This window comes from Vespula vulgaris, chromosome 10 (assembly GCF_905475345.1).
Source record: "Vespula vulgaris chromosome 10, iyVesVulg1.1, whole genome shotgun sequence".
NCBI classification, from domain to species: Eukaryota; Metazoa; Arthropoda; class Insecta; order Hymenoptera; family Vespidae; genus Vespula; species Vespula vulgaris.
This window is the reverse complement of record NC_066595.1, coordinates 7,937,967-7,959,758: the sequence shown is the minus strand read 5'-3', so window position 1 is coordinate 7,959,758 and position 21,792 is coordinate 7,937,967. Positions and strand designations below refer to the sequence as shown.

The 21,792-nt window shown below is 32.1% G+C and overlaps 6 protein-coding genes across 11 annotated transcripts in view; 4 read left to right on the top strand and 2 right to left on the bottom strand.

Annotated features, from left to right (window-relative positions):
- Positions 1 to 13: 13 nt before the first annotated feature.
- On the bottom strand, positions 14 to 3,340 carry LOC127067171 (akirin-2). The gene is made up of 5 exons (XM_051001791.1): positions 2,830 to 3,340; positions 1,729 to 1,922; positions 1,426 to 1,588; positions 1,295 to 1,351; positions 14 to 1,125 (listed from the first exon to the last, which is right to left on the bottom strand). The coding sequence occupies exons 1-4, from the start codon at positions 3,005 to 3,007 to the stop codon at positions 1,341 to 1,343; spliced, it is 546 nt and encodes a 181-aa protein (XP_050857748.1). The 5' UTR covers positions 3,008 to 3,340; the 3' UTR covers positions 14 to 1,125; positions 1,295 to 1,340.
- On the top strand, positions 2,631 to 6,549 carry LOC127067169 (acyl-protein thioesterase 1). The gene is made up of 8 exons (XM_051001790.1): positions 2,631 to 2,788; positions 4,060 to 4,274; positions 4,735 to 4,766; positions 4,848 to 4,913; positions 4,985 to 5,032; positions 5,136 to 5,382; positions 5,466 to 5,630; positions 5,826 to 6,549. The coding sequence occupies exons 2-8, from the start codon at positions 4,227 to 4,229 to the stop codon at positions 5,871 to 5,873; spliced, it is 654 nt and encodes a 217-aa protein (XP_050857747.1). The 5' UTR covers positions 2,631 to 2,788; positions 4,060 to 4,226; the 3' UTR covers positions 5,874 to 6,549.
- Positions 6,550 to 6,973: 424 nt separating this feature from the next.
- LOC127067168 (uncharacterized) lies at positions 6,974 to 8,774 on the top strand. Of its 2 annotated transcripts, none has more exons than XM_051001789.1 (4): positions 6,974 to 7,718; positions 7,804 to 8,149; positions 8,262 to 8,369; positions 8,453 to 8,774. In XM_051001789.1, exons 2-4 carry the CDS (start codon positions 7,806 to 7,808, stop codon positions 8,673 to 8,675), a joined length of 675 nt encoding a protein of 224 aa, XP_050857746.1. In that variant the 5' UTR covers positions 6,974 to 7,718; positions 7,804 to 7,805; the 3' UTR covers positions 8,676 to 8,774. The 2 variants fall into 2 exon arrangements, with proteins under 2 accessions (XP_050857746.1, XP_050857745.1); XM_051001788.1 differs by having other exon boundaries at positions 7,781 to 8,149.
- A 58-nt stretch (positions 8,775 to 8,832) lies between these two features.
- Positions 8,833 to 11,077, bottom strand: LOC127067163 (sodium channel protein Nach-like). The gene is made up of 6 exons (XM_051001778.1): positions 10,910 to 11,077; positions 10,608 to 10,823; positions 10,230 to 10,532; positions 9,274 to 9,858; positions 9,061 to 9,170; positions 8,833 to 8,987 (listed from the first exon to the last, which is right to left on the bottom strand). Exons 1-6 carry the CDS (start codon positions 11,029 to 11,031, stop codon positions 8,854 to 8,856), a joined length of 1,470 nt encoding a protein of 489 aa, XP_050857735.1. The 5' UTR covers positions 11,032 to 11,077; the 3' UTR covers positions 8,833 to 8,853.
- Positions 9,577 to 16,755, top strand: LOC127067160 (exostosin-1). Of its 3 annotated transcripts, none has more exons than XM_051001775.1 (8): positions 9,577 to 9,704; positions 12,547 to 13,607; positions 13,686 to 13,887; positions 13,967 to 14,086; positions 14,169 to 14,399; positions 14,473 to 14,739; positions 14,817 to 15,067; positions 15,191 to 16,755. In XM_051001775.1, exons 2-8 carry the CDS (start codon positions 12,724 to 12,726, stop codon positions 15,369 to 15,371), a joined length of 2,136 nt encoding a protein of 711 aa, XP_050857732.1. In that variant the 5' UTR covers positions 9,577 to 9,704; positions 12,547 to 12,723; the 3' UTR covers positions 15,372 to 16,755. The 3 variants fall into 3 exon arrangements, with proteins under 3 accessions (XP_050857732.1, XP_050857729.1, XP_050857731.1); XM_051001772.1 differs by lacking the exon at positions 9,577 to 9,704 and adding an exon at positions 11,717 to 12,299; XM_051001774.1 differs by lacking the exon at positions 9,577 to 9,704 and adding an exon at positions 11,831 to 11,978.
- Positions 16,756 to 16,882: 127 nt separating this feature from the next.
- Positions 16,883 to 21,792, top strand: part of LOC127067159 (uncharacterized) — a 36,912-nt gene continuing 32,002 nt past the window's right edge. For all 3 annotated transcript variants that reach the window (XM_051001769.1, XM_051001771.1, XM_051001770.1), the window contains exon 1: positions 16,883 to 17,810. In XM_051001769.1, coding sequence (XP_050857726.1) covers positions 17,759 to 17,810 — 52 coding nt within the window. In that variant the 5' untranslated portion in view covers positions 16,883 to 17,758. The remainder of the gene's footprint in view (positions 17,811 to 21,792) is intronic.

Genomic DNA, 21,792 nt, shown 5'->3' with positions numbered 1-21,792 from the left:
GGAACAAAAAAAATTTTAAAGAATACTAAGAAATCTTTATTTCGTATTGTTATTATTATCGTCATCATTATTCACAATGGTTTGTACGATCTGACAATTTACGCATTGTTACAGTTCGTAATATCTTTATTACAAATAAAAGATGTTTATACTAGATAAAGAGATAGGCATATGTAAAAACAAATTGACTACATATATTAAAGAAAGGATCATGTTTTGATTTGAAATAGTATTTCAGCTATATAATGTAGCATAACCATTTCAATAATCAACCTTTTCATACATTTTAATAATGCTTCCATTAATCGTACAATTTTACATGATAATTTTACATGATAATCTTAATGCTAACAAATATATATGTCTTGTTCACATGGAACCCTTGTACATACTAAAAACAAAAAGAAGGAAAAAGAAAAAATAGGCATACCAAAAAAAATTAATTCAAAATAAAATTAACATTTAATTTAAAAAATGCTATTCTTATCGAATTTCATTCGATTTTGTAAAGAAAACCAAAAGAAATTTTAACACATTTCAATCTCCTCCTTGTACACTGCTTTGTATTTGCGATTTCCTTTAGTCATGGATAATATTACAATAGTGACACATGATTTACAAATCTGTAGTATACAAGCATTAATTATTGCAGTTCTTAAGGAAAATATCTGAGACGCTGTAGCATTATAACTGTACACTAACAAAGAACTATCACATGAATGTTCTAGGCTATTGTTGAGTACAGTACTTTATACAGCCTCGTACAAGATATTAATTTCAATAGTAGCAGCTCTTATATAAGAACATTCTCGTAATATAGTTCCTTGATACCACCGTACTTGAGTTATGTGACAGTACAAATATTGTTAATTTCAATAGTATACATTGTAAATTTTTTAAGTCTGGCTGTTATTCAGCATGAGTCTACTAAACTTACTTTACTAAATCCTTCTTCCTTCTTCAATGTTTTTTTTTTTATTTTTTTTTTTGTTTTCATATTTTATTTATTTTTTTATTTTTAAAGTAAACTATACTGTGGGTTTATCTAAAGATAATTTTTCGAACGAGGTGGCACAGCGTATTCAGCTTAAACTTGAAGCAAAATTTGTTTCACACAGTACAAATCTATAATGGACAAAGAAACTTTATTATAAATTAAATTATGAATAGGCAACAAAATTACATAAATTATAAAATTAATTATCCGAATAAGTGTGAATTCTTATTTGCAAGAAAAAAAATATTATGAAGATGTATATAGCAATTAAATAAAAATGTTAAAAGTAAACCTCACATAATATTCTTCAGAGAAATGTGTCCTTATAAATAACAATCCTCTTTTAGGATAGATCTGAAATGAAAGATTATATCAAATATACATACAAATTATGAAAACATAATGAAAAAAAAAGTATTGTTACATACAACTTGGCGCAGCTGCAGATTCAAATCTTTTCTGTATCTGATCATAGGTGAATTTAACAAAAGCATCATACTGCTCTGAAAGCTTCATATTTAAAATCTGATCATACTCCTCTCGGATTTGTGTTTCCTGTTCCTTAAGCATTCGCTCGCAAATCAAGCCAACCTAAACAAATTATTAATAATGAACAAAAACATTAAATATAACAAATAGTATATAAGTAGTATGATATAAAAATATACATTACAAATTTAGATACCATAATTCAAATAATATTAATAAAAGATCATATATATTTTTTATACCTGTCTAAATGTAAAAAGAGGCTTTTCTTTTCCACTAGGAGTATAAGAGCTTGAACCACATGCAGAAGGGCTAGACGGACTGGAAGGACCTTCCATATCTGAAGAATCTCCATTGTTGATTTGGGGATTGAAATATAGTTGTTTGCGTCGGTGCAGTCTACGAATCTCTTCTCTGATATTGGCAGCCATTTTTTCTATTTGAAGGAAAATATGAAAATACAATTAATTTACTGAGTAGATATTAAATCAGATAGAGATCCATGAAGAAACTTGTACATCTAATCTCATAACGTTTATAAGTATCATATATATACACACATTATATATATATACGTTCGAATTTGGTATATGCACACATCAAGTCCTTTATATGTTCCGCAATATTATCATATTTGAAAATTCAGTAAAATTTTTAACTCTATTCGTAGTCAAATATAATTGATAAAATTTAAAGCATTAATAGTCGTTAATTTTACGATCGCGTGTATGCGCATGCGCACGAACGTGAATTCCAGTACTCGTATGAATGTATTAAAAAAGAAATAAATAAGAAATTTATATGATTATCATATTATTATATATAGTTTATCACATTGTTTTATGAATATCATTAAATTTCATATTAGACAAGTAATCGATTCGGGCTATGAACAAACATGATCCGAAAAAAAATGTTAGCGATCATTTAAAAATCCGATAAAAAAAATATTAATGATCATTTAAAAATCTATCATCTTACTGAAAACGGAGTACAACGATTTAAATGAATGAATTCAAAAGAATAATAATATAAAAAAAAAAAAAAAAAAAAGATAAAGCAGCTGCAAAAATTCGATCACGTATAGACGTTCTTCCGAGGAATCCTGTCCCCCCACCCTTCTTTCTGATGGTGTGGTGGTGGTAGTGGTAGTGGTAGTGGTGATGGTATGGTGATGATGGTGGTGGTAGTGGTGGTGGTAGTAGTCATACAATAGAATAGTAGGGAAGTATAGGAAATTTGAAATCATAAAGAGAGAACATGTTATAGCCATCCCTTCTTCTTTCCGTATCGTAAGGCCAGGTAAGTAAAAAAAAAAAATGGCCGTAAGCTATAGTAATTACCAGGAGTTAATTTGTGAGTAACATCGCCAAAGGGCGAGGGATTTTGCGGTCCCGGATTGTTCTGCGCCGATGTACCGGGCGAAACGCACATCGGGACGCATCTCCGTCGCTTGCTAGGACGACCATGACTGTGCACCGGATCGAACTCCAAGGACCTCTTTAGAGTGGCGCAGGCCATTTCTTTCGCTCGGCCGTTTCTCGTGTGCGTCGACTGACACCCAGATTATATCGGATTAGCCCCCCTTCAGATGCCGACGATTACGATAGAAAAGACCGCACGGTCACCGTTACTTGTACAACGCCCTAAAATGATTCCCCACTTTCAGCGCGTTTCTTTTACCTAACGCCGAACCGATTTTCCTCAATTTTTCAATATGAAATGTAGGTTGCACCAAAACAAACACTGCGGTGAAACAATATGGCTGGTCAGCACGACTCCTCGGCTAGGAACGATCATGGAGCGAGTGCTTCGAGCATCGACGCACCATCTTTGTTATTCGTAATGCTCGCATTCCAGGCACACCTAAGTTCGATTCTCATGGAGACTAAGACGTATTTAAGAAAATATATATGCGCCTTTAGGGCTGCAGAAACCGCTGCATCACCGAATAAACCCTTTCTGATTGGTTGGTTCATATCTACGCTACGATTTTCATCGACGTGACTTAAGATTTTTATTCATATATTTCTAAATGTTATTTTTTTAGCTTTGCTATATCATTTTTTATATTCGTATAATCTGTGCGTAAATTTTTAACGATGTGTATATATGTACAAAAGAATTATCTTTTATAATATCCACGATTGAAAATCAATGAGTTATTCCCAGTGAACAATTTATTACATTCCTTGCAATTTGTAATATGAAAAAAAAAGAAAAAAAAAAGATAGATTAATAAATAGAAGATAATGAGAAATAATTAATTAAAGAATCTAAGTTTTATAATTATATTATTTTTTGTAGTTATATTATTTTATTTTTTTCAATATTTGAAAGGAGATTTTTAGGATTACACATACGTATTTTTCAAATGTCTTTTTACGACCTACTTCGAAATACACAATAAGTTTGAATTTAAGTTACTTTATATATTTCTCGTCAATGGAATAATTTTTGATTAAATAATAAGAAATAATTTTACAATATAAATGATACAATTTTATTATATAATAGTTATAATTTGTCATAGTCAATGGTTTTCATGTTTTTTATTGTATGTTGCATTCTAGATGAATTCGACCGATGACTTCAACAAATCTGGGGAATATTAACCAACTCTGCAGATGGATGGAAGGATTAATGTCTGCTTTGGTACTCTCTGTTTACGATTTTTATTGAATTAATATATAATTTGTCCCACATTTTATATACTACTTGGAGAATCAAGAAAAATAAAATGTCAAGTCCAGTGATAATTTCTGCTGCTACCAGACATACAGCTACGGTAAATATCATTCATATGTAGTATCTACAAATTTATTTTACACTACTTTTTGGTTATAATTTCTTTGTAACTATATTTCAAACGAATATATATATTTATATTTCATGTTTTATAAATGTCTAGTACAGCTTTAATATTTCAAATTTTTAACATTTTATTTGTATTCATCATTTAGATAACTTTATTCATATCTTTACTTAATGAAAATAAGAAGAAAATAGAATATTATCATTTGTCCTTAAATTGACCTATAGCATTTTAAGCTCTTATACTTTCAAGAACCATACTTTCTTTTTACAATCTTATATACAATCTTATCTATCTTATATACAAGTGTTATTTTTTTTTGTTCAAAATAACGTAGTAGTAATCGTAGCAAAATTACTACATTATTTATCAATATTATATTTATAAAAGCATTATTTCTTTTTATAATAAATATAATATATTGATATTTTAGCTTATATTCTTCCATGGCTTAGGTGATACAGGGTAAGCTATTACTTTAAATTTATCTCTTTGTAGTTTTATAGATTTTATAAAAGTATTAAATAATTAATTTCTGTTTGATAGAAATGGTTGGGCCAGTCCTATGGCAGCAGTTAGACCATCTCATGTCAAAGTTATTTGCCCAACTGCGTATGTTACAATATTTTGTTAATGTAAAAATTATTAAAAAGAAAATTGAAAATTTCTTTATTATTTTTTAGACCAACAATGCCAGTGACTCTTAATGCAGGCTTTCGAATGCCATCTTGGTAAGTTAATTTAATAAATATTATAGAATTCTTTTTTAAAACAATATTTAAAAAAATAATATATATAATGATTTTTTATAGTTAAGTAATATTAAATTGACAGGTTTGATTTACGATCTTTGGATCCTGCTGGTCCAGAAGATGAAGATGGTATACGTAAAGCTGCAGAATATGTTCGTAGTCTAATTGCACAGGAAGTTGCTGCAGGTATATCGACAAAAAATATTGTCTTAGGAGGATTTAGTCAAGGTGGAGCTTTGGCTATGTATAGTGCGCTTACATATCCAGAACCATTAGCTGGTATAATAGCTTTGTCATCTTGGCTTCCTTTACATCAAAAGTTTCCTGGAGTAAGTTTATTTAAAAAATTTTAGTAATATTGCTAATTCCTGTTATTGCTATAGTTAATAATATCATCTTATTCCATTGTTAGGAAGCATTAGGAAATAAAAATACACCGTTATTGCAATGTCATGGAGATTGTGATCCTATAGTGCCATATAAATGGGGTCAGATGACTGCATCTCTTCTTAAACAGTTTATGTCACAGACAGAATTTAAAACATACAGGGGAATGATGCATACATCCTCTGAAGAGGTAAGTAATAAAAGCAATTTTCATTACAATAAAATACAATATTTATTTTTCAGATCTGTCTAATCATTTTCTTTTTTTGAAATTGTTTATTTTGTTATATTCTTACAAATTTCTAACTCCTAACATTTTTTTTCTTTTTTTTTTTTATAGAGAACATATCATTATAAATATGTAATGCTACTACTATTTTTCCAGGAAATGCGCGATGTGAAAAAATTCCTTAACACAGTCTTGAAGCCGTAATAAATTACATTGAGCACACTCTTACATTTTAAGAATTGGTCAGATTACCTTATTATTTAATCAATAATCAAACTGATTAGTTTTAATTTACCTATTACCTCTGGTAAAAGGAAAAGTAGATACAATTTCTTTATTTTTAAAGGAAGTATAATCAGTTGATTAGAAGAGCATTCTTTTTAAGGTATATTTATTTTTAGCTAATTAGAGCATAGAATACTCTATACATTGAAATATTAATTCTTTAATATGTTGTAGCTACTCAAAGTTTAAAATTTTAGTTTAATTTCAGGACAACAGTTGTATTGAATCATGCATTTGTTTTAATATTATGTTGTTAACCAATAGTAGACATCAATAATTTATCGGCCTTCCTTGTTCTTCGTTCTAAGCCAATTAAAATTTATAAAAGAAATAATGCAGAAGTGGCTTTTATAGGTATTCTTAAAAAAAATAAATTGTAGAACCAAAAATTACGAGTAGCTTAGATCTAGGATTATTTATTATTAGTGTACAGAGTATAACTTCACAAAGAAGGGAATTAAAAACTGTATTATTAGTTCACTATAACATCTCCGATCTCAAACAGCAACTTAAGTTATAATTTTGAGAAGAGATATTTTTAATATTTTTATTGTTAAATTATATTCTCCAAAATAAAGCTTCCATATTTTGTTTTCTTTTTGTTATTAGGTACAGTACTTCCATTGAGTTAATTTTATTTTAGAATCGTAAGTCATATAATATCTTTGCATATGTACTATGTATGTATATACAATGCATAATAAGATAATTAGAGCTATTTATGATTGCATTTAAGCGTGAGTAATACTTGAAAGTTATCTGATCATTAAACTAAAGATAATTATTAGTTGAAATGAAATTAATGTCTTAAGTCTTACATATTCTTATTATCAATTATTATACACAACATGAAATATAAAAATTTATTATTAGGCTGAACATTGATCTATTTCAAACTATTTGTGAACAATGGCCGAATTTAAATGGACATTGGATCATTTACATTTCCTATACACATGAAAATTTCTCATAAGAGATTAAGTTAAGCCAACTTATTTAGAATATTTCTTGATATTGAATTTTAACTGGTTACGTTAATCTCGTTTACAATTATCTATCAATTATATTCATTACCACATAATTACACTATACAAGATAGATGTGTTCACAATGCATTTGTTAAAAATAATGTCTATAAATTTTTTACTATTCACTATGAAAAGATGAGCGAATTAGAAAAGTAGTATTGAAAGAAGAAATAAAAATCAACTTTCAATATTAAATTCAAGTTAAAATTAAATTTTACTTGTTTTATTTATAAATAATTGGGTATAAAGTTTATAATTTTCTTTATTCGTTTACAATTCTTATCAATTAACACAAGTTTTTATAATTTTTAATTTATATACATAATTTCATAGTTTATGACGTATATATATATTTATATATAAATGTGTGTGTATATATATACATATATATATAATATATATATAATATTATATATACATCGTACATATTATCCACATACACACATATATGGGAGTTATATATAGCATATTAGCTAATTCATTTGTATCAAACAATTTGATTGGGTAAATTTTTAACCAATCAAATGTAGCTAATACAACTTTCGAATTAATCGATAGTATAGCTGTTTAGGTGTGAGATATAAGCACGTGCTCATAACCTATAATATTTTGGGAATAATATAAAAAATGAGCAATAATTGTTTGAAAACAAAATAGTAAAAATACTATCATCATTCTATGCGTATAAATTTGTATAAAATATATAAAAGAATATACTATTTTCTATAAATACAAAGTAAGTGGTCGCGATTTATGAGTGAGTGTACCATACTATATCTTTTTATTACAATCTTATAGATTCATTTGTATATTTTGTGAAGAAATGCAACAAGAGCCGTGGAAACTGAAGTTAAAGGAGCGAGCGGAAAGAACTCTTCATGTTCGTTATACACGTAAAATAAAAAACATGGAAGAAGTAGCAGATTTGTTTACTGGTGATTTTACTGTCAAATTACCACGACAGCCCAGTAAAAATTGTCATGTAGAGTTTTCTACCGTTGAAGAAGCATTACAAAATAAAAGAGCTCTCAAAGGTAAAATTGTCTATGGAAAACCTATTGTAATTCGAAGAGCTCTTTTAAATACATTAAGTGGCAAAAAATTTAGAAGAAAAGGAAAAAAGGTTAAAATACCTGACGTGGAACCAGATGTAAAGTTTACACAATCGTAAGTACTTCTATAGATTTTCTTTTTATATCTATCCTATTCGGCATCATATACGAATATGATTTATTTTACTTAATATCCCTGTGTTTAATTATGTTTAATTATAAAATAGAATATTTGTCGGGAATCTTAAATGTTTCACAAAGGCTAATGAGATAAAAGGCATTTTACCTGGATGTATATCTGTTGCTCTGTTAAAACCATATACAAATACTTTAAGGTAATATCAATCAGAAAAATATATATTTCTTTCGTACTTTTATTTTTTTATCAATTATAAAAAACTGTATAATTATGCTTCAGGAGCGCAATTATTAAAATGGAAAGTGTAGAACTTGCAGCAGAATACCTACTGAAAAAACGTGAGTGGCCATGTTTACATGGAAACAGATTAATATTGAAGCCCGATACACGTATGAAACATAAAAATAAAAAACGTGTTAGAATTGATAATGCCGAGGCTACAGATAGTTTAAAAAATAAAATTTCTACAGTGGAGACAGAGAACAATATTTCATCATATTAAAAAGTACCAAATGGTATTGATACATAAATAAACTGTGTATAATATTTTTGTTGTACGTTAGCATTTTTATAAAAATATTAAAAATAGTCGTAAATGATATCAATATTGTTTCGTATATTTTACGAAGAAAAGTTACAAAATTATTTTTATATTTTTTTTATAAGATCAGTTATAATGTTTATTCGCAATCTGAGCTTGAACTCTTACTTATTTTTAATTTATACAAAAAGTGGACACAAAAGAAATACAATATTTCGACGAGCGAAATGAAACTACATCCTAAAAATAAACTAAAAACACCACCTAGGGAAGCTGCAAATAAATTAGTTTGAGATTAATCATTTCATGTTTGAGTAATCAATTAATTTTGGTATAGAGTACGTACAGATAAGATTAATCCATGAAAGTACTAATTCTCTCCGTTGCAATATCGCCGAATGTCTGGCAAACGTAATATGAAGTAGAGTTGCATTTGAAATTCGTGCAGCAGCTTCACTGTTAGTTTAAGAAAAATATATAATTTCAAATATTTCGTTTAAAAACTAATAATCTATATTAATAGTTATCGGACGATCATTACTTTTACAAATATACTTACTAAAATTTTCCCGGAGAATATTGAATAGCAGACATAGGTAATGTAGTAACTGCGACTTTGTACGATGTACTTTCGCAATCAGGAAGGCAGTCACATTCTGGATCTTGCAACGTCAAGGTATATGTTTGTAACGTGATATGTGCGAGACAAGAAATATGAGTTAAATTACAAATTCCTACGTCAGTTTTCATGAGCGATGCCGAAAAGGGTATGCAACCGCAAAGTTTGCGTATTATAGTTTCACGGCAACGAACATAACAATTATCTGCGCGATAGCGATATTTTTTCTGGGATGGCCAAGTCATGTAGCATCCTCTAACAGTGGTCGGTAAACTTAAAATTTCAGAGCTGCTGATCAAAGCAGTAGGATATAGTTTAGCTATCGTTTCTTGACCAGAACCAGCGATAAATTCAAAAGCGGTGGGTCCTGGGTACGTATATTTTTCGTGTATTAATACTTTTATTCCGTCTCCGTATATCGTAGACGACATACGATCATGCGAAGATAAAGGTTTCATAAGAAAAGACACAATATAACGTGATCCAAAATTAACGCTATAGTTGGATATAGATTCTTCCTTCGACCTGTACAAATTAGATGGATCTTAGAGGATTTTAAGATAGATGATTTAGGCAAGTTATGTTCATAATTATTAACCCAGGTACATCTTCCTTATCATGTTTCTCCTTATTTATAAGAATCATCTATCTATTCATATTCTATGAGTAGCGATAACATGACGTAGCATATAAGAAAGAGCAAACTTCACATCTTAAAGAAAAAGAAGAAAAAACTTTCTCAAGGTGGATAACTGAGTTTGTTGATCGATCGCAAGTGTCTTACGGTCAAGGTAAATATTTCGTAACTCTTTCTTTACATTTACTATCAGTAATACTATTCGATCGTGAAGCGAACGTTTCTCTCGTTAAATCTAATTCTACGATTAATACATTACCTTCTTAAATTTTCGTATGGATCTTCATAATTAAAGGCGCAACATAATCCGTAACGTGTGGTTACACGGTTTAACATCTTATCGCATGGTATAATTTTTTCATTCAATCGACACATTATCACAAAATCTGTGCAGTTTGGGCTAATGTTCTCGAATAATTCAGGCAACGATAATCGATTTGCCGTAAGGATTTGTTGTAATTTATCTAATTCTTCTGGATAGTGATTCTTTGGATAAATTGCTTCGCGTAAGTATCTTACGGTATGTTCAAAATCTTTTCGCGTTAAACCTCGTGGAATATATCTGAAAACATGAATGTATAGTTAGAATATTAAATCGTCTTATTTTTAATCAAGAATAGAAAGTGTAGAATTATACATTCGTTCTCGCGATGTCAAATAAGAAAGCACTTTCTGTATTGCGGCAATATTTCCATGGCAAAGAGTAACGGCTGGTAATGGGATTATTTTAGTTGGAAATTGAGAGCTGATTATCAGAGTACTCATGTTTGCTAATTGATGTCGATTGTAGAACAACATTGCTAATTTTGCAGCAGTCAAGAAAGAAAGTGTTATAATGATGATCCATAATATCCTATACAATAGTGATTATATGAATTAGACAATGTAAATAGAAAAATTGAAAAAAGAAAACAGAAAGGACAAGAATTAAACAATTACCTTATACTAATTGATTTAGCACGAGTCGTATGTTTCATTCCGTGTATTGTAGATTCGATCGAGAATTCGTTGTATACTTCGACCAACGTACGCCATATTTTCTTGATTGTATTCGCAAGCATATTTTATTATTTATCTGTCAAGCAAATTTTTATTTTCAGGAACTCGTGGGAAAACGCGTTCAAGCTTAAATTCACATTCCGAACTTGTGCGCTGTTCACATATTCAAGTTCGATCAATGATACTTTAGTGTAAGTTCAGGTTTCAATGTAATTTCGATCAATCTAGGTCCCTTTATCACAATTCGACATCGATTTGAAACACGCCAAGCCATGCATTATTGATAGCGATATAAGGTCATAACGTACTTATTCTTTACAGTGTAAAATAAATTAAAGAATTTACTATGTTTATCTCGAATTGGATTTTTATAAATAATTTTATATTCTCTACGTTCATTGATCCTCGTATCTTTTCATGCGATACTTCTGTCAAGTTTTAATTTCATTATCGTGATTTATTCCATACTGTATGTTTATGGTTTTTGTATGAAAATATTCATCTTTTGTGTTTCGTTGCGTTGAGCTTTTAAATAATAAAAAATTTGTATGTAAAATCAATGAATTACACCAATGTGTTCGATCTTTTCTTTAAATCATGATCCATCGGTAAATTAGCGAACACTTATTAAACGCTAAATACTTTCTGTAGATGGCAGGAGAAATGCGCGGGGAGTTGTAAAATTACTCTTATGGTAACACATCTTGCAAAGTATAACCGATTAGGCGATTTACTAGTCTGATTGTCTAAACGTCATTGTATTATTCGCGTTGCTTTCAAAGCGATTTATTATTTAATGCATCGCGTGCAATGATCTCTTACAACTGGAGGCGTTTTCAAGTCGATATTACGCATTTGTGTCGATCCCATACGAAAATGCTAAGAAGCGTAAAATAGCCGGCGAGTCCTTTCGATTTTCTCTGCTTCGTGACTAACCTATAAATACTCCTTCAAAATATCGTTCTACGAGATTTACAATATATTACGATTTGAACAAATAAAAATTATGGTAGGTCGTCAATATTTTTTCTGCGATCTACGTCAGCTAAATCGAGTGTAATAAATCGAGTGTAATAAATCGAGTGTGACCTTCGGAACGTTCCGGTATTATAGGTTAACGACTATTAGAAAACGCTAATCAACCGTTTACATACTATCATTATCTTCGACATTTTGTAAATCACTATGTAATATGTAAATGTGAAGTCAAAGTCATTGTCGCAAGAGTCACTATTCACATGTTGACATGAGTTCCGCGATAGTTCGGGCCACCGAGATGTTCTTTCTTCTAATCCATCTCGAGGATTCCCTTTTTTGCATAAGCAGTAAGGTAACCATAAATTTTACATTTTCCTACGTTTTACGCAGAATATTAAAGCCTATGCGTAAAATCCGCGTAGTTTTGTCGTCGTGCTTTTAAATCGTTTTTTCTTTTGTAGGTTCTTATGTCAAAAATCATATAACGTTGTTTGTATGATTTATTTTTATGTATTATTGTAAAATTAAATTATTCTCTTGAAGGTTATGAAAGTTATGATTGGATTAATATAAGAAATGCTTTTTTATACTTTTTACAGAGAGCTTTGGAAATGGGAGCTTATTCGTCGCAATATAATTGTTTAAACATATGAGAATAATATTGTAGATATTAGCAATATGTTGCGATCTACTAATAATCAATTCCAAGGATATTACATGTAACAAATAATGCTTGGAACTTATACGTATGATCGTATAACTTGATTGCATTAAACATGCAAGCCAAGAAACGTTATTTACTATTATTTGTGACATGTGCGTTTCTTGGTTATTGTTATTTCGGCGGTTATCGCTTAAAAAGTGAAAAATGGACAGGCAGGTCTCAGTTGCCTTATGAGCGATTGCCTTCGTATTTAAGTCTGAACGAAGAATTCTATGACAAAGATTTAAGAGTGTCAAATGGAAACTTACCTGTATCACAACGTACGAGGAAGTGCCGTATGGAAACATGCTTCGATTTCACGAAGTGCAAGCAAGGATTTACAGTTTATGTATATCCAATTGAAGATATTATAAGTCCATTATACCAAAAAATACTAAATGTTATAACAGAGTCAAGATATTATACGTCTGATCCAACAAGAGCATGTATATTTGTCCTGGCCTTGGACACATTAGATAGAGATCCATTATCAACAGAATTTGTGCATAATCTTCCTTCCAAACTATTACGTTTACCATATTGGAATAATGGAAGAAATCATTTAATATTCAATTTGTATTCTGGTACATGGCCAGATTATGCAGAGGAGTCACTAGCATTTGATTTAGGGTACGCTATGCTTGCTAAAGCAAGTATGTCCATATTTAGACTTAGACCAAATTTTGATGTATCCATACCGCTATTTGGAAAACAACATCCTGAACGTGGTGGCGAACCTGGTCAAGCGTTAGAAAATAATTTTCCTAGTAATAAAAAATATGTGGCAGCTTTTAAGGGTAAAAGATATGTACATGGTATTGGTTCAGAAACTAGAAATGCTCTTTACCATTTGCATAATGGTAAAGATTTGGTATTTGTAACAACTTGTCGTCATGGTAAAGCTTGGAGAGAATTACAAGATGAACACTGTCAACAAGATAATCAAGAATATGATACGTGAGTGAGACAGATAAAATATATATATTAAATATAAAACAAATTATTTTAATTCAATGTGAATTATTTTACTTTTAGATACGATTATGAGATTCTATTAATGAATTCTACATTTTGTCTTGTCCCTCGTGGACGAAGGCTCGGCAGCTTCCGATTTTTAGAGGCTTTAAGAGCAGGTTGTATACCAGTTATTTTAAGTAATGGGTGGGCGTTGCCTTTTCACGAACGCATAGATTGGACTCAGGCCGTTATATTTTCCGACGAGCGATTGTTGCTTCAAGTAAATATTTTGAATGGAACGTTTACTGAAACATTCATATATAAAACTAACGTTAATTAATATATATATATTTCTATAGATTCCAGATATAGTACGTTCCGTATCGAATATGCAGATTCTTAAATTACGACAGCAGACACAATTTTTATGGGAACGATATTTTTCCTCTATAGAAAAGATTATATTTACGGTATTCGAGGTAACGTATTCGATGTATTTTGTAAGAGTTTAATTTTGAATACACTTCATGTTTTCTAAGTAATATAATATTCATATCGTAGAATATTCGTGAACGTTTACCATGGGAAGGCACAAGAGAAGGGATTATTTGGAATACTAGTCCTGGAGCCCTGGCCATATTACCGCAATTTGCAGATAGTCAACAAGAACTTCCATTCTCAAACAGTAATCCTGGTAATACTTTCACTGCCATCATTTATTCTCAATTGGGATCTACTGCTGTTCTATATCGTCTGCTTAAAAGTCTCGCAAAAAGTAAATACTTAGATAAGGTAAGTATCGAGTGAATACATCGATTGTTTAGATTTCATTCTAACATTCAAAACGGTGCTTCTTCCCTAACAGATAATTCTAATGTGGAATTCGGACATTCCGCTTCCGAGAAGACCACGTTGGCAAGGGATCAAAGCGTCAATAAATATAGTTTCTGTGGATGGTATATCTCAGCGTTTTTATCCGCATCCACTAATCAAAACCAGTGCCATATTATCGCTAGACGAAGATGCCACTCTCAATACTGATGAAATTGACTTTGCTTTTATGGTTTGGCGCTCGTTTCCTGATCGAATAGTAGGTTATCCAGCAAGATCGCATTATTGGGATGATTCGAAGGTAGACATTTAAAATTGTTTTTCGCGTTATCGTATTTAGAATGTTTTTTACTAATACGTGTTTGATTACATATTAAGCGATCTTGGGGTTACACGAGTAAATGGACTAACGATTACAGTATCATTTTAACTGGTGCTGCTTTTTATCATCGTTATTATAACACATTGTATACTGAACTATTAAGTTCGACTCTTCATAAGACGGTGGAGCAGTCGCAGAATTGCGAAGATATTTTAATGAATTTCTTAGTGAGTCACGTTACTCGAAGACCACCTATCAAAGTAACTCAACGGAAACTGTATAAAGATACCACGATTGCTGGAATCAGGTAAGTATACATTTATTTATGTATATTTGCTGTTGGTAAAAGTATATCTATTTTTAATTATATATGTATTTTTATTTTTTCATAAAATACATCGGATTGAATTAATTTTCTTTTTTAAATCAGATCACCGTGGAACGATCCTGATCATTTTATACAGCGACAAACGTGCATGAATACATTCGTAGCTGTTTTTGGATATATGCCATTATTACGATCCAACATGAGACTCGATCCGGTCCTATTCAAAGATTCTGTAAGCAACATGCGTAAGAAGTATAGACAAATTGAATTAGTTAGTAATTAGAGTTATATAAGAGATTCGATCAATTATGTAATTATTTCTTTCTTATAATATGCGTCGAGAGTAGACTGCAACCAGGAATCAATCGCTTAATGTTTTGCTATGACATTTATGCAAAACAGGGTATTGATCGATCGATCTTTGGTCCTTGTTCTTTCCTGATGTTGCAAATAAAAAGCCATTATTCGTGAGCATACAGGGAAAACTTACAGGTCGTTGTAAGTCTTTACGTTATATCAATGTTATTGGGCAGCAAATCAAATGAAATTTCATTCCTTTTAGAATGAATAACGTTACCTTGTGCTTCTTTTTTTTCTTTTTTAAGGAACAAATTTTTTTACACAATATTCGTAACGATACCGTTAGTATTCAATCTGGTTGATATCTCGTCCTGATGCGATATTGCATTACGTTTATGTACATACATATAAGTCGTATCGTAATCATTAATAAACAAGCGATCTATCTAATATTTTCATTCTTAAAAAAACCAGTCTTCGGAGCTCAATGGAAATACTCGATTATCTTTAGATTGGCGAACAAGCTTTATCTTGAAAAGAAAAGAAAAAAGAAAAAAAGATATAAAAATGTGGGATATCCTGTAACGATTCCTTGATCTATCAATCTTGTCTACGTTGTGAATCTTTATCCATTTATACTTATACAGTTAAGTATCATTGGAACAATATATGTCCGTGGGAACTGATGCGGTCTCATGAGTATATATCTTGTGGATCTTTGGAACGCTAACGATACTCGACCTGTAAAAGCACTGGGTTTATCGTTAATCGAATCGTAATCAAAGAATCGCTACGGGATTTAGTTTGTTTCGTTTTTATACTAACGAGAAAAGAAAATTACTTTTTTCTCCTTTTATGCAGGAGTTTGTTATTTAAACCATTGAATTTGATAAATAATAACGGGAAATATATATCGAGCTGGTTTGTTTCTGCGATACTCTTACAAAACTTTTCAATGTGCGCTCATCGTTGTTTTACGTTTAATCGTATATTTGTAATTATATTTAAAAGTATAACACACAAGAAAAAAAAAAAGAAAAGAAATTTACTCGACAATTCCGAGAAAGATATTTGCTAAAAATGTTTGCAATCATGTCTAGTCGTTTACACCCGATTCAATTAGTGAGGACGAAAGAACGCATAATTCTGTGACGCAATGAATAAAAGAGCAAAGATACAATATTGGAGATTTTGTACAGTTTGCTGAGACGGAATCGGATTTATACACGATGTGTTCATGATTATCGCGTGATATATCGAGATACAACTTGATTTCTTTAAGTAGGATTTTCTATGTAAACTGTTACCCGTAAAGTAATATTAGTGCTTTTATATGGTTGAAAGAAATAAACTTTTTTTACATGGAATGCGCGCGTCTTTCTCTTAGTTGGTAATGTTTGACAAAGAGAAATAGAAAAAGAAAAAAGAAAGAAAGAAAAAAATAAAATAAAATAAAACAAACAGATAAAGAAAGAAAAAGACGTATCAAAGGAAGGATCATTGGGATTCGTGAAAGTTGACCAAGCCGGATATATTTTATTTTTCGCATAAGATCTTTCCTCGTTCTTTTTTCTGTCTTGTAATTTTTTTAAGCATTGCGAAGATAATTTTCTTATGGAGCAAGATCATTTTGGGGTTGAATAAAACGTTTTTGAAGAGATGAGTGGAGAGGCAATTCTCTTATGGGACCATGATGTTGAGAGAGGCTTCTGATACGGGCCCCAATACTCCCTTCTTTCTTACTGCTTTGCTAGAAAGGTGACTATGCCAAGAAGACAGGAGGTATCGAGCACGCCTCGCGTATACCCAGTCACCTTTCTCTCTTCGTGACCGTAGCATATGTTTTGCGACCGTCGATGGCGCTCTCGCGGCTTTGAAAACGGCGCTATCATTAACGCTGCTCCATCGGTCTCGTAAGCTTCGCTTACGTTGACTCCTCCCTCGAAAGGAGTTTTTCTTTTCTTTTTGACGGAAAAAGCGTTTCGAGTTTGTGCCTATTTTCCTGCTCAAATTTTAGCACCTGCAAGAGCGTCACGTACAGTCGATTTGATTTTCTCCTTGATTTTCAAATTATCTTTCTCATTTTGTTTCTTTTCTCTTTTTAATTTTTTTTGTTCTCCTTTACTTTCTATCAATTTTCTTTTCCTTCTTCTACATTTTCTGGTAATTCGTGCTCAAAGGAGAAAATCTATTTAATAACGATCGGACGTCCGTATCTCCTCGCGTGTGTGTGTGCGCTCGCGCGCCAATACGATAAAAAAGGGCGGCTTTTACACATAGCCGTGATATCTGAATTTTTTCTATTCACTGTTCGCGTTGAGAAAAATATAGAGAATTTTGATTTACGTTAAAAAAACAAGATTCGGGAAGATGATACTCCTCAGTGGTCTTTTGCTATTCCTGGCCGTATTCTCGAGAGTGGGTAAGTTACGATCGATATTTTCATTTACGAGACTAGTCTGATCGATTTGTGGAAAACAATTTCCATTCGATTCGTTTTGAATTTTTTCTTTAGTTTATTTTATGCTACCTTATCTAATCTTATTCTATTAATTTATTTTTTTAGATCGATACTATCTAATCTATGATCTTGTAAAGAAAGTAAAGATCTTCTAATATTTTTTCTAAGTAATTTACTCTCAGCCGTTTCGTTTAACGGTACGTTAAATCTGTGGTAGGTAAATCGTGTTTGAAGGACGTTAATAGAACGGTGAACGTTCGCACGTTCTCTGATTCTTCTTCTCATAATTTGCAAATAAAAAGGAGAACGGTGTATAATAGTACGATGAATAAACGTAATAGATAGTAAAGGAAATTATTTGAAATGAAAAGGAAGTTCATTTAAAAAGGAGACATCGTTTGTATGATGATTAAAAAATTCAAGGCGGTGAACTCGAAAGGATAGCGATCGAGAAAGCACGCAGTAGTCTAGTGACTGAGTACTACCCTGTAAAGAACTATTCTACTGCAGCTAACGCTATACCGGTCGATCCGATCTTTCACTGGCTCGCGCTTTACACGCGAAAATGTCAGTTTACGTAATGACCGCGCGGCTGGTTATCTGGCACACGCGGAAATCAAGCATGGCAAAGCGAGCTCCGATCCCCGAGGGTAAGCCCGAGGGTGGACTTTGCGCCTTGTGTGAGATAAATTTTTTTCGTTTACCTTGCCATCTTGAGCAGTAGAGCTTGGAGATTTTCTTTCTTCGTTTCTTCACATTTTTATCTTTATTCATCGATTCAAATTCTTTCGTACCTTTGAAACGTTGGCAAATGATTTATCAAGCGAATCAATCTCTTTAATTCTCTCTTTTATTTGTTAGGATATTAGGAAACATTCGTAAAGATCGTTCTCATTTTGCAGTTTAAATAGTAGTTAGAGTCTATAAGGCGTCTCGATTGCGACGTTAAAATCGAGCCGAGTCAAGACGATCTTTCTTCCAAGGGGTTGCCTAAGCGCGAGTATAATACAATCGAAACACCTTGAATGGTATCGAAGCGAATCAGCTTGGTCGCGAGAGAAAGAGGGGGATAAGTTTCGCCTCGCTTTACGATTAAGACAAAGGGAAATGTTAACGGCTATGTTGTACCACATTTCGGTAACACGCTAGATGAGTTTGGTGTGGAAACGTTGCCTTTACGAAATACCCACGGCCGGAGGTAATCCAAAGAACGTTGTCCGACTATGTAATCGAGCTGTCGTTTAGAATGAAATCGAAAATCTCTTTCCATTATTTCTTGTTAGTTAACGACGATCAACGATCTTGGAATCGATGCGAATTAAGAGAATGGGAGGAAGGATGATGGGAATCATCGATTTAACCTTCTAATTCTAATTAAGAGAGATGAGATTTAGTGATATCGAAACACGACAGGATACATCCGAATCGCTTATATGAATATGTCTATTGAAAATAAAAATAATCAAACGGATATTAATGCCATATTGAAAGTACGTAGTTTATGATCGCATTGCACGTAAAATGACGAAGCTAAATCTTGATAGAAAATAATACCGCGTTTTGTTTTAATTGTTCTATTTGTTAAAAATATTTCATAAAAGCAATTAGAATATTCGGTTACAAGTTTTACACCTTAGGCTTCCATAAGATCCTTTCGCGAACAAGGGAAATCCTCAAGGCAGAATTATAGAGCCCGATCTGGTTTCGAGCGTAGGTGGGAACGTGCATATACATATAGTAGTGAGTAGTATCGTTCGCGGCTATCGCGGATAATTTACAGTCGTGTTAAAATTTACGTCTTGTAATTTATCCGTCAAGATAATGTATCCTTTCAAGCGGAACGCGCGCTCGGAACGGATCGTAAGCTCTTGGCACGCGGCATCAAGAATATCCTTAGATAAGAATGGCAAATTTTAGCTAGGGGCAAGATCAAGGGCTACGTATCTGCTTCACTACGTTTTTCAAGGAACGATATATCGCCTGCTTATCATTATTATCCATGTGTTTATAAAAAAAGATGTTCTTTTTAACAAGACGAGATAGGACGATAATCCACAAAGAGAGAGAGAGAGAGAGAGAGAGAGAGAGAGAGAAAGAGAGAGATAAAGAGATACTATTTCTTGGATATTACTTGAGAATGTAAGAAAACATAGAAATACGTTATTTTTCCGATCTACATGCAAAGTAGGAGTTTGCATGGAGCTCGAGCAAACATCGATGTCCTTCTTCCAAGATCCCATCGGCACCCACACTGTATCCTTCTTTATCTCTCTTTCTCTCTCTTCTTTCTCTTTCTGTCTCTCTCTCTCTCTCTCTCTCTCTCTCTCTCTCTCTCTATCTTCCTTGGCAATTACGAGGAGAATTTACAACAACGTACATAAGCCGTAAGGAGGGGTCCGAGCACTCTTGCCTATTATATTCTCTTGGCTGTGTTATACATCGGTGTCCGGCTCCATGGGGTTCGCCCCTTTGCAATTACGAGAAAGAATTTACCGCGGGCAATGCGCCGATATCGCTTCTTTAACTTCTCTCTTGGTTCTTGCTTTGAAAGGAACTTTGTGATCGTCTCTCGGAAACGCGACTTCTTACGTGAGTTCTTATGCTAAGTCGTTGTTCTTTCGTGGCACTAGTTATTACAGGATATAATGTTGCTTATGTAACATTCATTTGTTCATTTATTGCATTATTGTTATTTTCTACACGTGGAGAACGAGTTTCGAGGATTTCCGAAATCATAACTTTTACTACGACTATTAATTGTCCTTGAAACAATATGTAATAAAATCGTGTAATACAATGTGCAATAGTAACTATATTACGTCGCACTTAAGAGTTTTAACGTATTCATACGATTGAGAAATGTTGTTACTCGTAATAATAATAATTGTTATTGTAAAGTTGTTATTGCTGTTATTGTAAAAATTAGATATATTATTAGTCCTACTTTTATTTCGATATTATTGGAAGCAGTACGCGAAGGTTTATCACGAGCTACTACGGTCTATTACGTAATTATATTTATTTCCTTCGATTACCAGACAGACACGCTTATCAAATGTCAGACGTCGATTATTCTTCACGATTAGCAACGACAACCTGCGAAAGTAACACATAGCATGGCCGTTACCTAATATGGTTGCTAGATATTTTACAATAATCCTCGTCGTACGTCTTTCAATGTTAGTTTAAGAAGATTAGAAAACGGATCGTCGACTTTACTTTAAGATATCAAATTTTCTCAAGTTAATTCATCAAAGAATTTGACGCATTCAAATGTCGTTAACTCTTTTACTCGTAATTCATGTGTGTGCGTTCAAAAAGACAATAATTATGACACTTCTACATTGTTACTAAACGATCTATCTCTTAACGGTTTTTTTATTTCTTTTTTTTGAGATAGGTTATTACTATAGTTATATATTATAATATTAAAGTGAAAGTTACAGAAAAATGGCCGTTTATGTGACGTATATATTTCATATTATATAAATTTCTAATACTTTTCGCAAATATAGAAAGAGACGATGTTTTAATAGTATTTTCGTAGGATTCTCTCAAAGGGCCGGCTTAGGTAGAGGATCGCGTAACAGGCACGTTGAAGAACACAACTCCTCGGCATGGCTATTGTTTCGCCGTAGGAACGCAGGGGGAAGCGATAAATTATTTAGCTATAAAGGAGTACCTGTAGAACGTACTCATAGCACAAGGGCTCGCATGCCGTTAAAGTAAAGTCGAACCTTCACGTCCGAGTGTTTATTGCGCGAGGGATCCTGCCGAGTCTGTGTCGTATAGGTCAGGAATTTTTCGAGACGCGATACTTCGCCCACGCATCGGTAAGTTCAAGTAAAGAACTCGGCGCTATAATGATTTAATATTTCCCGATCGCTTCTCCAACTCGTGAAAGGATTTTCTTTCTTCTATTCCTTATTTTGGACAGTATTGA

What these genes read in the sequence shown, in the direction of transcription:
- LOC127067171 (XM_051001791.1), bottom strand. Translation starts at nt 3,007, where the DNA reads ATGGCCTGCGCCACTCTAAAGAGGTCCTTGGAGTTCGATCCGGTGCAC. An exon ending in TACTCACAAATTAACTCCTG is followed by an intron (nt 1,923 to 2,829) that starts GTAATTACTATA and finishes TCCTTCAAATAG; the next exon opens with AAAAAATGGCTGCCAATATC. An exon ending in CTCTTTTTACATTTAGACAG is followed by an intron (nt 1,589 to 1,728) that starts GTATAAAAAATA and finishes TAATTTGTTTAG; the next exon opens with GTTGGCTTGATTTGCGAGCG.
- LOC127067163 (XM_051001778.1), bottom strand. Translation starts at nt 11,031, where the DNA reads ATGCTTGCGAATACAATCAAGAAAATATGGCGTACGTTGGTCGAAGTA. An exon ending in CCATACGAAAATTTAAGAAG is followed by an intron (nt 9,859 to 10,229) that starts GTAATGTATTAA and finishes TAATTTGTACAG; the next exon opens with GTCGAAGGAAGAATCTATAT. An exon ending in TTCATGGATTAATCTTATCT is followed by an intron (nt 8,988 to 9,060) that starts GTACGTACTCTA and finishes ATTTATTTGCAG; the next exon opens with CTTCCCTAGGTGGTGTTTTT.
- LOC127067168 (XM_051001789.1), top strand. Translation starts at nt 7,806, where the DNA reads ATGCAACAAGAGCCGTGGAAACTGAAGTTAAAGGAGCGAGCGGAAAGA. An exon ending in GATGTAAAGTTTACACAATC is followed by an intron (nt 8,150 to 8,261) that starts GTAAGTACTTCT and finishes ATTATAAAATAG; the next exon opens with AATATTTGTCGGGAATCTTA. An exon ending in CCATATACAAATACTTTAAG is followed by an intron (nt 8,370 to 8,452) that starts GTAATATCAATC and finishes ATTATGCTTCAG; the next exon opens with GAGCGCAATTATTAAAATGG.
- LOC127067160 (XM_051001775.1), top strand. Translation starts at nt 12,724, where the DNA reads ATGCAAGCCAAGAAACGTTATTTACTATTATTTGTGACATGTGCGTTT. An exon ending in TTATATTTACGGTATTCGAG is followed by an intron (nt 14,087 to 14,168) that starts GTAACGTATTCG and finishes TTCATATCGTAG; the next exon opens with AATATTCGTGAACGTTTACC. An exon ending in AAAGTAAATACTTAGATAAG is followed by an intron (nt 14,400 to 14,472) that starts GTAAGTATCGAG and finishes CTTCCCTAACAG; the next exon opens with ATAATTCTAATGTGGAATTC.
- LOC127067169 (XM_051001790.1), top strand. Translation starts at nt 4,227, where the DNA reads ATGTCAAGTCCAGTGATAATTTCTGCTGCTACCAGACATACAGCTACG. An exon ending in AAAGTTATTTGCCCAACTGC is followed by an intron (nt 4,914 to 4,984) that starts GTATGTTACAAT and finishes ATTATTTTTTAG; the next exon opens with ACCAACAATGCCAGTGACTC. An exon ending in TGCATACATCCTCTGAAGAG is followed by an intron (nt 5,631 to 5,825) that starts GTAAGTAATAAA and finishes CTATTTTTCCAG; the next exon opens with GAAATGCGCGATGTGAAAAA.